The 13,995-nt window shown below is 34.3% G+C and overlaps 1 protein-coding gene across 3 annotated transcripts in view; it reads right to left on the bottom strand.

The window, feature by feature from the left end:
• Positions 1-13,995, bottom strand: part of LOC143249647 (PAS domain-containing serine/threonine-protein kinase-like) — a 93,005-nt gene that overhangs the window by 64,888 nt on the left and 14,122 nt on the right. For all 3 annotated transcript variants that reach the window (XM_076499894.1, XM_076499895.1, XM_076499893.1), the window contains exons 2-3: positions 8,139-8,229; positions 4,009-4,217 (exon numbers count right to left, since the gene is read on the bottom strand). In XM_076499894.1, the coding sequence (XP_076356009.1) occupies positions 4,009-4,217; positions 8,139-8,178 (249 nt within the window). In that variant the 5' untranslated portion in view covers positions 8,179-8,229. The remainder of the gene's footprint in view (positions 1-4,008; positions 4,218-8,138; positions 8,230-13,995) is intronic.

Here is a 13,995-nt window from a genome sequence, read left to right as displayed (position 1 = left end):
AAAGAGATAAATTGCCAAAGGATGAAAAGGCAAGAAAATAAATCACAAAGAGAGGCTATGCAAGCAATACAACAATGAAAAGGATGAAAATGGCATTGAAGCCTAACTGAATCAGACCAGGAATGGAGGTGGGAAATGGAAGTGAGAGAAATCAATGAAAAGGAAGAATGTTCCTTATGAGCCACCAAAGTGTTGGGTAAGAAAGATTTATTCAGATAAAGGAGAACATACGACAATAATTCCCATAGGCTAAAAGGAGTAGAGAATAACTCTTAAGGAATAAGTGATATAGGGAACATATAGATAAAGGTTCAAAAAGAGGGAGATTAAGGTAGTGAAGACCAATACTGACATTCCAATTCAAAAGAACTGCCTGATAAGAAAATTAATTAATCTAGGAAGAATGCAATAAAAGAAAGACAGAAGGAGAGGAAAACACTATATGGTACATAGATAAATAGATGATGGATAGGGCTGGTTTAAAACCAGCTATGGAAGAGACCAAAGCTCCATGATCAAACAGCCAGGTAAGGAAATATGTGAGAAGAGGAACAGTAACCATAGAATGGAAAACTCCTGGCTCATAGATTAATGGCAAAAAGATTTCCACTTGTATTGATAGCCCACTGGAGAGGAAGGATGAATGGTCCATGTTAACATAGAAGTAGCACATACTGATAATTTGGATCTTCCTGCAAGGGCCAGGTAAATGTCAAGTATGAAGTCAGAAGTGAGCAGAATAGGATGAAGAACTGGTGACTAAGGTTGATGATAGAAGTACAGATTGAGAGGAAGAAGAATAGCTGAAAAAGATGAGGAAACCAAAGTTACACTAGTCAATAAGTATGAAGCAGAAAAACCAGACCAGAATCACTCTGGGAAAAAGTTGGATGGAAGGACAGGCATAAAGATGCCAGTTATTCCAATCTTCACAGAAAGATTCCACTGCTAGGATCTGAAGATGAGAAACCAGAGACTGAAAAAGATGTAACATGGTGTTGAGAAAAGTGGCAAAAGCATCCAGATGATATGCATCCCACTAACTGCAGAACCACTGGAAAACCTGAAGGTCAAGAAACCTCTTTATGGTACAAACCTGACTGGATCAGGAAAGATGATCAGCCACAAAGTTCAAAGCACCTAGAACATGACACCCAATTAGATGTGTCCATGGCATGTGAGCCCAATAAAATAATTCTAATGTTTGATCACAAAGGTAACAAGAGTGGAAGCCATCTTGATGATTGATAAAGGTGACAATCATGAAATTGTCGAAGTGGATCATGATGTGTTGGTTCCATACAATAGGAAAAAATTGATCTGAAGCACGTTGTACTGCCAAAAGCTCCAAAATATTGATATGATACAAAATGTTGTTCTGAGACCACTGAAGTCACACACTGATTGACCCATGCCCCCCAACCTTGTACAGAAGCATCAGTGAACAGATGTAAATCCAGATAAGACAGAGGAAGTGGTACCCAATCATCATATTGTCCTCCTTTATCCATCAATGAAGACTACCTGTAAGAGAAAAAAAATGATAACTGTGGAGTCCAATGGATCACAAGACAAATTCCACTGGTTTTGCAAAATCTACTGAAGAAAATGTATAGTTGCTCGACTCAAGTGTAGAAGAATTTCCCCAGAAGCTCAAACCCAACAGGTGGTAGAACCTCACTTGCAGAAAGAGCATGGAAAACTGAAAGCTCCATTGAATGGAGATGAAGTGAAGAAGGTTGGGCCCAACTGAAGTATATGTTGAGAAGCAAACTTAAATGGACAAGCCACTGGGCAGTCATTAGGAAAGACTTCAACTTGAGAATCCAACCAATTTAAGCTGCTTCTGTCAATAGCAAATGAGTGTGTTGAGAAGATTTCAATCCAGAATTTGCAAGCAGAAGCCAGTTGTCCGTGTAGTGGTGGAAGTGCAACCCTTAAGTATCCATAAGTTAGACAAAGCCTTTGACCACCTGACAAAAAATATAGTGTTGAAGCAAGCCCAAAAGACAAGACAAAGCAAAAAAACTGATGCCCAACCTCACAGTGGACCAACCAATGATAGCAACAAGACCTACAAGAAATGGGATTATGAAGATAAGTGTATAAGATGCCTAAATTGGTCATCCACAGGCATTGAGAAAAGGCCCATTGAAGTGTCAGATAGAATTCCATGTTGATGTGTGAAATAATATCCAGAAACTGGTGAGACAAGTCAGATCGATTGCAGAACACCAGTCCTTTGTTTTCTTGTGGACAACAAGAAGCCTGAGGAGGAATGACTGATCTTGATAGCTCACAGAGATAGACATCTGCACAGCCTTGGATATATGCTGACTGGTAGCAGAATCCTGAGGTAATGGAAAGGATACAAGTAACAAGAGACAGTGTAGGAGAGTAAAGGAAAAGGATAAAAAAGTCTTTCTTACAAAACCTGGCTCACCCACAGATGAGGAGTGAACTCTCATCACAGGTGAACAAAACTAGCCAAACGTGTCCCCACTAGACCAGAAACCATCTGATACTTGCTGTAACAGCTGACAACAATGAACGTGATACTAAGATATAATGAAAAGTCAAACCACTAATAGTAGGAACTGGCAAAGAATTGGAGGGAGCAAGATGGGAAACAGTTAAATGGCTGGTTTCAAACTCTTTTGAGATCTTTTTAAATCCCATACCAGACTCATAAGCTGCTATAATTTTCTTTCTGAAGGCCTCAGACAGCTCTTTTGCTCTCACCATGGTGCTCACTCTCACTTCAACAGTCAGAAGCACACCAAACTAAATTTCTGAGGTTTAAATAGGGCAAGCCTCATTCACAATGCTGAGTAACGATCTTCTAATCATGTTAATCATGTGCACCTGGTGTGATACACCTGAGTGTGAGTTGAGCCATTTTATGTGGGTATAAATGTGGGGGTGTCCTATTTCCTCAGAATATGCATTTTTGTCGAATTAAATTTTACAGAAGATCTTGAAAAGTCTTTTCTTCAGGTTTAATTGTTTAGTTATATTACTTTAACCTCTCAGTATTGTTACAATTGAGATTACATATCCATTTATTCAAAATTGTTACATATATAAACAGGCTTTCATAGAGTGACCTAATTTTTCACATGACAGTGCATGCAGTATGCAGTCAATCTGAGGTCCTTGAAAATTTTCTTTGATAGTTTAACAGGATTCAGTATTCAATACTTGGTCAGGATAGGTTACTTTTAATGCAAGAGATGACCTAGATGTAACAGTTGAGGTTGTTTATCTGCAAGAGACTAATTCTGGTTGTTTAAACCTGGGTCACAAAAAGCAACTTTTTACTTATTTCAGATTATTAATACAAGAGGTGATCCAAACTATGAACACAGGCTAAACCTTATGCTAAATTTCAGATATGCTGTAATTTATTAAGTGTAGTATAATAAGGCATGAAATGTTACATTATTTGCCATAATAAAATACTTAAAACTTTTTGAGATATGGTTACTGGTGTACAAGACATATGTTGAGATTAAAGACATTCTTGATGATTTATATTATAAAAAATGATACAAGACTTTAATTGCTTTACAATGAATCAAGACAGTTGGATGAACAGTGGCTTTAAAGATTAAGCATTAGTTATAAAGAAGACATTCTAAATGGGAAGATTATGTGTAATGAACTGGACATTGTTTAACTCTTAAACAGCAGGAATGTTGTAGATGATATCATCAATTGATGATGACTGCTGTTTAAGGGTTAAGCTTCAGGCCTTAGTAGCTCAGTTTGCAGAGTAATAACTTAAAACTTTACCATGAATCAAGTCAGTATTACGGTTAACTGATTAACATCCCGATATATTATAATATGTAAATTGCTATGAAAAACTAGAATTTTTTTCAGTTATTAACAACATTAATGGACTAATAAGCCTTTCATCATTTTACCTTTACTTAAATTATAATACACCATAAGGTTACACTAGCATATTTTAAATCACAAAGTTTTACATATCTGTAACAGTACCTCTGTTGTTCTTGCGTTTATTGTAACAATTGCCTTGTTGGGATTTTGTATTTTCGTTGAGAAATTTGAGCTTATCTGTACACCTCCAATAAAACTGTAGAAGACCCAACTTTCACTCAAAGATCGAGCATGATATGATGCATCAGAAATGCTGGCAAAGCTTCCTTTAGAATGACTAGCAGCAAAACTAAAAGTGTTAAGTGCATCACCTAGGTAAAGATAATTATACATATAATAATTTTTTTTACTACTTCTATAAGAAATTTTAATACACAAAAATAATTATATAAATTAACATGCAAAAAAGGAACTACTAGTTTTTTAAGGCCATCCTTTCATGCAACCCTTAAAAGAACAAAAATACATCACAGAAACACTTTACTTTTCAGACATAACCAGTGTCCCCACTAAACCCCTAAGTGCTGTTCCTCCACTATTGCTGATAATAACTCACTATCACTCTATAAACCAATCACCCCGTTAGTAAAATTAAGCTGTTTCATTCTAGTATCTTTAGTATACAACACAAATAAAATGGAAGACTTTATTCTATCTATCCCCCAAATCATCTTGTAAACTTCAGTAAGATCTTCTTTTATCCTTTTTTTTTCTCCAGATAAAGTAATAGATCTTAAACCACTTTTATAAGACAGCTCTTCCAACCCTCACATAATCTTTGTGGCCCTTTCAAAACCATTTCCAATATACACCCTTAGATAATAAACAATACCAAAACTATACACATTATTCCAACTGTAGGTCTGTCAAACTAGAAATCTGTACAGAGGTAATTATCTCTTGTGATTTGTAACCACTGTCTACACATATACTCTCAAATTCTATTAGTTTTACTACTAGCGACAGAGACCATCTCCATGGCTTGTGCAATATATCCATCACTATGCCATGATTTTGTTCTTCAACTGTGCTAAGGAGTTATTCCAATTAAAACATTCCCAGTTAACCGTACCATGAAACAGATAAATATGGCCAAAAGAAATCAGTATAATAAATAAAGCATTCACATACCCAACAGCTTAGTTGAAAACAGCATATAACTATTCTGATGACTGTGAAATAAACACTTCTATTGTATACCAGTGAAAAGTTGTTTTTAGATATAGTTATGTATTAATCAGAATGACAATTTCATACACATCTCAGTCAGATTCAAGTGTAGAGATACCTCTAGTTACCACTATAAATTACCCAAGAATAACACTTTGAAGACATTTCTACCATCTTCAAGTGGAAATAAATACTTCTTAGCTCAATTTTGAAGACTCAGTTATGTGGTTCAAATAAAGATAACACAGTAATTAGGTGATTAACACCTTCCTCTTAGCCACTCAGTGACAAGTAGATTCAGGAACTGAGTACAGGTGACCATAGAACTCTGCAATAAATAAAGACTCAGAAACTAATCATTACTTTTTATTTAAAAATTAATGAAATGTATATGAATTATTAGGTGTAAAGAAAGTAGAGACAACAACACACAGTATGGTAAAGAAGGATCTGCATTTTGTAAAGCAACAAAGTTCACATCTACATAAGCTGCTTCCATGACATAATCACCCAACCACTGTATACCTCAAGCACTAAAGAATGAGAACAGATATCCATGCACTCAGTATCCATACACATCTGTCAAGTCACCAGACATGGCATCTATACATTTGGATTTCTATGTAATCAGACTGTTCAAATTGGCACTAGAAAACTATCATCCTTGTGTGTTGGGTGGATTATGATGTGCTGGTAGTGGTGTGATTTTAATATGACAACCTTACAGCAACATTGTTTACAATTAAAATTTTACTGTAAGTTTATTATCAAGATACATGACAAGAATCCAAAATCATTAAAACCTATTAATTTCATGGGAGATTAGTTATACACCAGATGAGGAATATAAAGTATAATTAAGACCTTTGTGCACAGCATACATCACCTAATGTGGCCATGATTACTTACAGTAAAGACTCAAGCTATACCAATCCCTATAAGAGCTACAACTACATGCTTGTATGGAAACAATCTTTAACTTAAAAATAATACAAAGACCCATAAGTAAAGATGGAGCTCCAGGTTTGGATGGCATAACAATCTCTATTTTATAAAGCTTATAGAAGCCAACCTTCAAATATGTTTTGGAGTGTTAATGTAGTTGGGCAACAAGAAGTATCTCTGAAATACGGCCTGATGCCTTTATCAAATCCTTACGAGACCATGAAATAATCATTCTTAAGGACCATCAAATCATCATCCTACAAAACATAATTGGAAAAATAACAGAGAAGACTGTAGCTAGAAAAGATAAGTAGAAGAAAAACCTGTAACAATGCTTCTGAATTTGCAACTGATATATAGGAAAGCTTGGAAGCTATTCAGAACCCCTTGGCAGAAGCTTTACATCTAAAAGATGCCTACAATACAATCTAACTACTTAAAAATACTCAAAATAAGTATCATTGTAAAATGGGCCATCACTGCAAAAAGTACTAAAATAAATATAGAAGCTAGCAATCAGACTGGATTAACATCAACAGTGTTCTGACTCCAGGAATATCACTCCTATCATTCCTCTTTAACAGCCACACTATGAATCTAGTCTGCCTTGACAGTCCAGCCAAATGCTGTGTGCTGACCTTACAGAGAACATTCAGGTAGAGACATCATTTGTGGGGAAGGGGTTGAACAGTAGTTTCTCCTTTCAAGCTCAAAAGGGGGCATTAAATGACAGTTTCTGCAAGACATTCTTGAGCAGACTGGAACAAGATATGGAAAGAAGCATTCAAAAGCAAACAATGAAACTAATTAATAGAAAGTTTCTTTAAGAAAGCAATAAACTGATTAGAAAAGTTTTCAGTGATATTAAGTACATTCATTATGTAGCTGTGAAGGTTGATTTTAAAACAATGTATTTTTCCTTTTTTGTTAACTTTTACTCATGAATTGGTGACCTGTACAAAGCTGCAACAAACTGAATCTTCATGACATTTTATGAAAATGTTGCCTATAATGGTTTGGCTACTTGGAAGTAAAACAAACTGCTAAAATGCCAACAGGACTATTATAGTCTCAGTCAGAACCTATTACATCACCTACACAACACAAGTAATCCAAATCATAACCTAAATGCATTACCTTGAGCATACTATAATTAAAATAATTTGTCAAGTACTTCTGTGATACCTTAGCATCCTTAATACAGTTAGAAATACCCAAGAGTTTAATGTCATCAGAAAACTTCACCAACTTACTAATTATAGTATAAAAAATAATACTGATGAAAAGCTGAACCAATTAAAATAACTTAATTGATGAAAACAAAATATTGCTTTTGTGTTCACCAATAAAGTTATTTTAATTTAGCAAGCCTTTCACCATTATTAAACTTTATTCTACACTTTGTAATTTCTATATCCATGCAATTCTTATGCTAATAGAATTCAATTTCAGTGTCATTATAAGTAAAAGTAAAGGTCCAAACAATGATCAGGAACACAACACTAGTAAATCCAGTTTGACTGAATTTCATTAATAATATAACATTTTACTTTCTCCAAACCAACCACCACCATACAAATCCAAGTAACTAGTCTTTTTCCAATCCATATAAATGAGATTTTGTTGGTTAATTTTTTAACGTACTTTACAAAAGAAAGATTAACTAGTGTTTAATTTCAAGTCTTTAATAACACTTCCCTTTAAAAACAGAAGTAATATTGGTAATGTTCCAATTCTTGGACACCTGTTCACTGTTTACTAACCTATTAAAAATGAAAAAGAGGAACACAGATCCTATCTTTGATCTTCTTTTAAGCCATAAGAAAAATTTTTTTTATGGTCCTAGTAGTTTATTTCTAACCTCTTTGTCTTTCTACTTATCTCTAAAAGGCTAATATCTATATGATTCAAGTTAATTACATTTTCATTGAAAGTGATATTTTAATTCAGCATAAAAAATAAGTATATACAACAATGACCGAAAAATAAAAAATAAAATTCTTAACTCCAAATTTACCTGACTCAGATTATCTTGAAATTTCTAGTTCCCTTCATTTCAACAACAGCTAGTTTAATTCCCTTCAAATAAATATTCTGAAAAAAATCTAACTTCTTACCTCTAAACTTGTCTAGGGTACATTTCTTGTGATCACCCATATCCAAAAATTCATTACCCTAAAGATGTGTCGCGTACTCTTCACTTCTGGTCTATTCAGAAAAGAGAATTAAAAGAGCGCTAGTTATTCCATCAGTTAATAAGGCACATGAAACTATCAATAATACATAGTGGCGGGCACAAGAAGAAGAAAGTTAATTGGTAAAACAGTGCAGATGAAACATGTTTAGAAATTCTGTTAGTTAAAATGATTTCAGACTAATTACTAATTAAAATTTAAAATTGGAACTTCTTTGACACTTTAATGCATATTTTCAAAATAATTTAAATTTTAATCACGTTTTTCTTTCTCTCCACGCTTTGTACAGTTTTCACATTATGTATTATTATCACAGTATTTAAATAACAAATAATATGTATTAATGGATAATATAACGCAACGTGAATGTTTCATCCCGGTTTCACTACAAAAATCGAAACTCGAGAGCTGGTGCACGTATTCCTACAGACTGTATACATTACTATATGGTTCATAATATTATTAAATTAATTTCCCACTTTATTTATTTAGAAAAAAAGCGCCTATGGTTAAATACTAGATATTAAAAATGTTTATTTAAAAAAAAACCACAAAACAAGTCCGTTCCCAACGTAAATATAAGATGTCAAAGCTGTTACATATTTAAGAAGAAACACAAGAGCGAGTACGAGAAAATTTCTTTGCAAAACCTAAAACAACTTAGTAGATAATATTTCTTTAAAAAGTAATAGCACTGAACAATGACATTAATAAACTCTAAGTTATCAGTTACAAAATTTTCAAGAAATTCCGTAAAAGTACTGACGCCAAATATAATGGCGCTACAAAAAAAAAAAACCAAAAAAAAACACGTAATTCTACGAAACGAAAAACAGAGGACAATGACGTTTCCAGGCGCTGTGACTCAACTTTGACGCGTGTATCTAAAGTTCTTGCACTGACTGGAGAATCGATTTATCAGCGCTTGATCTACTTCATATAAACACTATTCTCAGTGGTTAAATCTATTGCATTTCAAACTTCAAATAAAAATTTTCACAACTACAATCCTATATATAAATATTATACAATACATCTTGTTTTTTTTTTTTGAATATCGCGCAAACCTACACGAGGGCTATCTGCGCTAGCCTTCCCTAATATTAGTAGTGTAAGACTAGATAGTTATCACCACCCACCGCGAACTCTTGGGCTACTCTTTTACCAACGAATAGTGGGATTGAACGTCACATTATAACGCCCCTATGGATGAGAAGGCGAGCATGTTTAGTATGACCGTGATTCAAACCCGTGACCCTCAGATTACGAGTCGAACGCCTTAACCCACCTGGCCATGCCGGGCCTCACAATACATCACATTTTCTCTATTAAATAAAGGGGAAAATCCTTACTTTATTATTCGTTACTTTTAAATAAATAATTTATATTATTTTATATATTTTATTCAAATATACTTAAAACTTTTCAAAGTAGGTGAATTATATTTTTTAAAAACCATTGATAAAACACTCACAATTCTCGCAAAATTTTTTTACAAACACACAACCAGCATGCCTAAATTGACTAAAGATTAGTTAGAAAAGAAAACCTCTCTGTGCTGACAGTCTATGCTGAAAGAGTCCCGGTACAGCCAGGTGGTTAGGGTACTCGACTCATAATCTGAGAGTCACGCGTTCGAATCCCCGTCACACAAACATGCTTGCCCTACCTGCCGTGAGGGCGTTATAATGTGATAGTCAGTCTCACTGTTCGTTGATAAAAGAGTAGCCAAAGAGTTGGCGGTGGGTGGTGATAGCTACCTTCCCTTTACTCTTACACTGCTAAATTAGAGACGGCTGGTGCAGATAGTCCTCGTGTAGCTTCGCAAGAAATTCAAAAAAAAAAATCTATCATAGTCTCTAACTGAAACCCCCGGTAGCTCAGCGGTATTTCTGCGGACTTACGACGCTCAAAACCTGGTTTCGATCCCTGTGATGGGCAGAGCACAGATACCCCATTGTCTAGCTTTGTGCTTAATTCAGAACAATAACTGAAAACTTATAAAGCATATTGCTTGTTTTCTTCAAACTCGGGATATCTTCAAAATTATATCACTTACTTATTTAGTTGTTCAAAACATTTTTTTACTCCTATAAATTCAAAGAAAATATGTAAAATCACTGAAGAAAATACGTGCTCAATATTGCGACGAAATTACCTTTATGAGAAAATCCTAAAGAAAGTTGTTTAGCTGAAATATATTTTAATTTTCGTTAGAGTAAATTCAACAAGTTTTGTTTATTTTGTTTATTGGTTATTGTAAAAGCTATACAATACACTATTTACAACCTGCCCACCACGGGAATCGAACTTATGATTTTAGCGTTGTAAATTCGTAACGTTAGCGTTGATCCACAGGAGAATCCTCATATCTAGTTTTGAACTTGTCATTTAAGAGCTATTTAAAAAAAAAAAATGAAAATTATACACTGACTTTGTAATCATTTTATTTGTTTGTTTCGTGTTAAATACAACGTTACACGATTGTTTCCAGTGCTGTGCTCACAATGGTATTGATACATCATTTCTGGAGTTTTAAAACCGCAAACTTACCAATGAGCCATCGAGGGAGGGGTTGTAATCATCTTAGTTATTTGTGTTTAATTTATTAAGACCTCTTGAACCTTAAAATTACCTTGATATATTCCCTTCAACCTTCATAAACTGATCCAAGTGAATATTATTAGTATAGTGGTATATTAGAGCGTGACATTCAAATAACTAACCGTAAGAATTATTGTGAAAAGTTGTATTTATGTCTTCTTAAAAATCTTAAAAATACGATCTCGAAATTTTTCTTCATTCGTCTATCATTTGAACAATAGCTGAGAATTTTTTTATATTTTTTATACACCCTTTACTTGAAACCAGTAATAAATCACCTGCATTCCACCACGATTTTTCACACGAATAGTAAGCGTATTATTTCATAATACTTAGCCAGCTTTCAAATTCAAACAGAGTTATGTTTTGCGTATACGATAGTCATCTTCGGCACTGACTTGTGGCAGGCAAAGGACAGATTTGAAATGACACTTTTAAGAAGCTTCTAGTTTGAATCTGAAATGAGCATATCGAGTCCTACGTGAAAAAAATAACACTTGCAATTTAATATAATTTTTAACACAAAAAAGTAGAATAAAGTCCGTTGCACCACCTTGCACCGTTCAAACGTTAGTTTGGTGAATAAATGCGTATTTTGAAGACAAATGTTCGCACTGTTTGTGCATTAAGATTAATTTAAGTTAGTTGTTTGAAAAGTTTTATCACATATAAACAATGATTTAAGCATGTTTTGTTTACTCTAATACGAATAGATACTACCTAATGGCCCGGCATGGTCAGGTGTTTAAGGCACTCGACACGTAATCCCAGTGTCGCGGGTTCAAATCTCTGTCATACCCAGCATGCTTGCCCTTTCAGCCGTTGCGGTGTTATAATGTGACGGTCAATCCCGCTATTCGTTGGTAATAAAGTAGCAAAAGAGCTGGCGGTGGGTGGTGATGACTAGCTGTTACAATACTAAAGTAGGGACGACTAGCGCAGATGGCCCTGATGTAGGTTTGCACGAAATTCAAAACAAATAATACTACCTAATTGTTTTCAAACTAATTCAGTTTTGATATTACACTGATATCCATGCATAATTGCACATAGTTTTAGGTCTAGAACTGTCATATTATTTCACAATGCTTTATGTTCATTGAAAATGTTTATTTATAAAAATGTATACGCCTTTCTAAATCAGTTATCAACGACGACAAATGTGTGTAGGCGCTATGAGAATGTTAAAGTGCCAATAACGAGTGAGCATACGCCCACGAAAAATTGACATCAAAGACAGCAGTAATTTAACTACGATATCATGTTTAGACTTAAATGTCAGAGGTAGTACCTCATTTTGAAGTGGTACGGGCATTTTCATGAGTTTATAGTTATCGTCTGGCATCAAAAATCGAGCTAAAAGCGTTTTCAAATTATTTAATTACGACACTTTCAGTAAATGTAATTCACTTGGAATTTAAGAAGAACAACGTTAAGTATTGTTACAGCTGTACACACCAACAATATTTTAAAACTTCAACATGTTACTCACTAATATAAAATATATTACCTTCTCTTTTAACTGCAACTAAAAAGGGAATTATACATGTACTATAAAATGGTGTATAATATGTAAATAGCCTATAATATTAAGATCGAAGTCACAAATTTGTCTTATATTTAGACTCACTACCACCGGCGAAATTTATCAAATTTATCAGTATATATTAGTTTTAACCCAAATGAATTGGTAAAGAGATAAGTCAATAATCAGTTGAGTTTAATCTCAAATATCCAACAAGTTCGTCATACGTCAAAGTTCTTGTTTGTTTGTTTTTGAATTTCGCGCAAAGCTGCACGAGAACTACCTGCGATAGTCGTCCCTAATTTAGCAGTGTAAGACTAGATGAAGGGTAGCTAGTCAGCACCACCCACCGCCAACTCTTGGGCTACTCTTTTATCAACGAATAGTGTTATTGAACGTCAAATTATAACGCTCCCACGGCTGAAATGGCGAGCATGTTTGATGTGACGGGGATTCGAACCCGCAGATTACGAGTCGAACGCCTTAACCACCTGGCCGTTCAAAATTATTTTCAACAACTTTATTCTATTCTTTTTTGTTGTTGTTTTTAAGTGTGATGAATGAATAGCGAGGTTTTAATGCGTTTGTTGCAGATTTCTGAGGGATATCACTGGAAGTAAATGGTAGGCGAGGTAATATTTCATCAAATATGCATCTGTACGCGAATATGAAAGTTCGTAAGAAATCGTTTCTTATAACAGGCTGCAAACAAATTCTATACTATCTAAATAGAACTTACGGCCCCCAGTGACACAGCGGCATGTTTGCGGACTTACGACACTAAGATCCAGGTTTCAATATCCGTTGTAGGCAGAGCACAGACAGCCCTTTGCATAGCTTTGTACTTAATATCAAACAGAATTTACACTTTTACTTCAATATTACGTTTAGTTACAAATCTGAAATTTAGTTTTTCTTTCGTGATGACGAGAAAACCCACTTGTAGAAAATATATATATATATGTAAAAACGGCTCGTTTGGGTTGAGAAAATTTTTATGTATATGAGCGAACAACGTTTCGACCTTCTTCGGTCATCGTCAAGTTCACAAAGAAAGAAAGAACTGACCGATAGCTGACCACATATTTGAAGGGGGTTGTGTAATTGAGTGTAGGAATGTAGAGGTCGTGCTTAGATGTTTGATTATATTTATTAATATAGGTATAAAGGTGTTCCTTTGTATTGGTTTATTTTGGGCTTGAGTTGTTGTATAAGTAAGGCTTCTTTAATTTTGCGTTTGTTTTTGTTTGTTTTTGTTTGTTTCTTTATTTAGTATTTGGGTGTTTTCTATGGTTATGTTGTGTTTATTTGACTTGCAGTGTTCGAAAACGTGTGAAGGTGACTTTTTATGTACTTTGAATCTGGTTTCCATTTTTCGACTTGTTTCTCCAATATAGAAGGCGTGGCAGTTATCACATTGTATTTTATAAATAATGTTGGTGTGGTGTTTGTCAGTGTAGTTTTTACATAGTATAGACCTCAGTTTTGTACCTGGTTTTTGAATAAATTTGGTATTAACTGGAATGTCGTATTTTGTTACAAGTTTCTGCCAAATATTGATTGTTTTTCTGCTGATGTTGGGAATATATGGTATGCAGTAGTATATGGTTTCGTGATTTTGTTTAATTAGTGGGATATATTTACTTTTGT

The sequence above is a fragment of the Tachypleus tridentatus genome, chromosome 4 (genome assembly GCF_004210375.1).
Source record: "Tachypleus tridentatus isolate NWPU-2018 chromosome 4, ASM421037v1, whole genome shotgun sequence".
Taxonomy (NCBI): Eukaryota; Metazoa; Arthropoda; class Merostomata; order Xiphosura; family Limulidae; genus Tachypleus; species Tachypleus tridentatus.
Note: the sequence above shows the minus strand (reverse complement) of the source record. Positions and strands in the feature narration are given on the sequence as shown.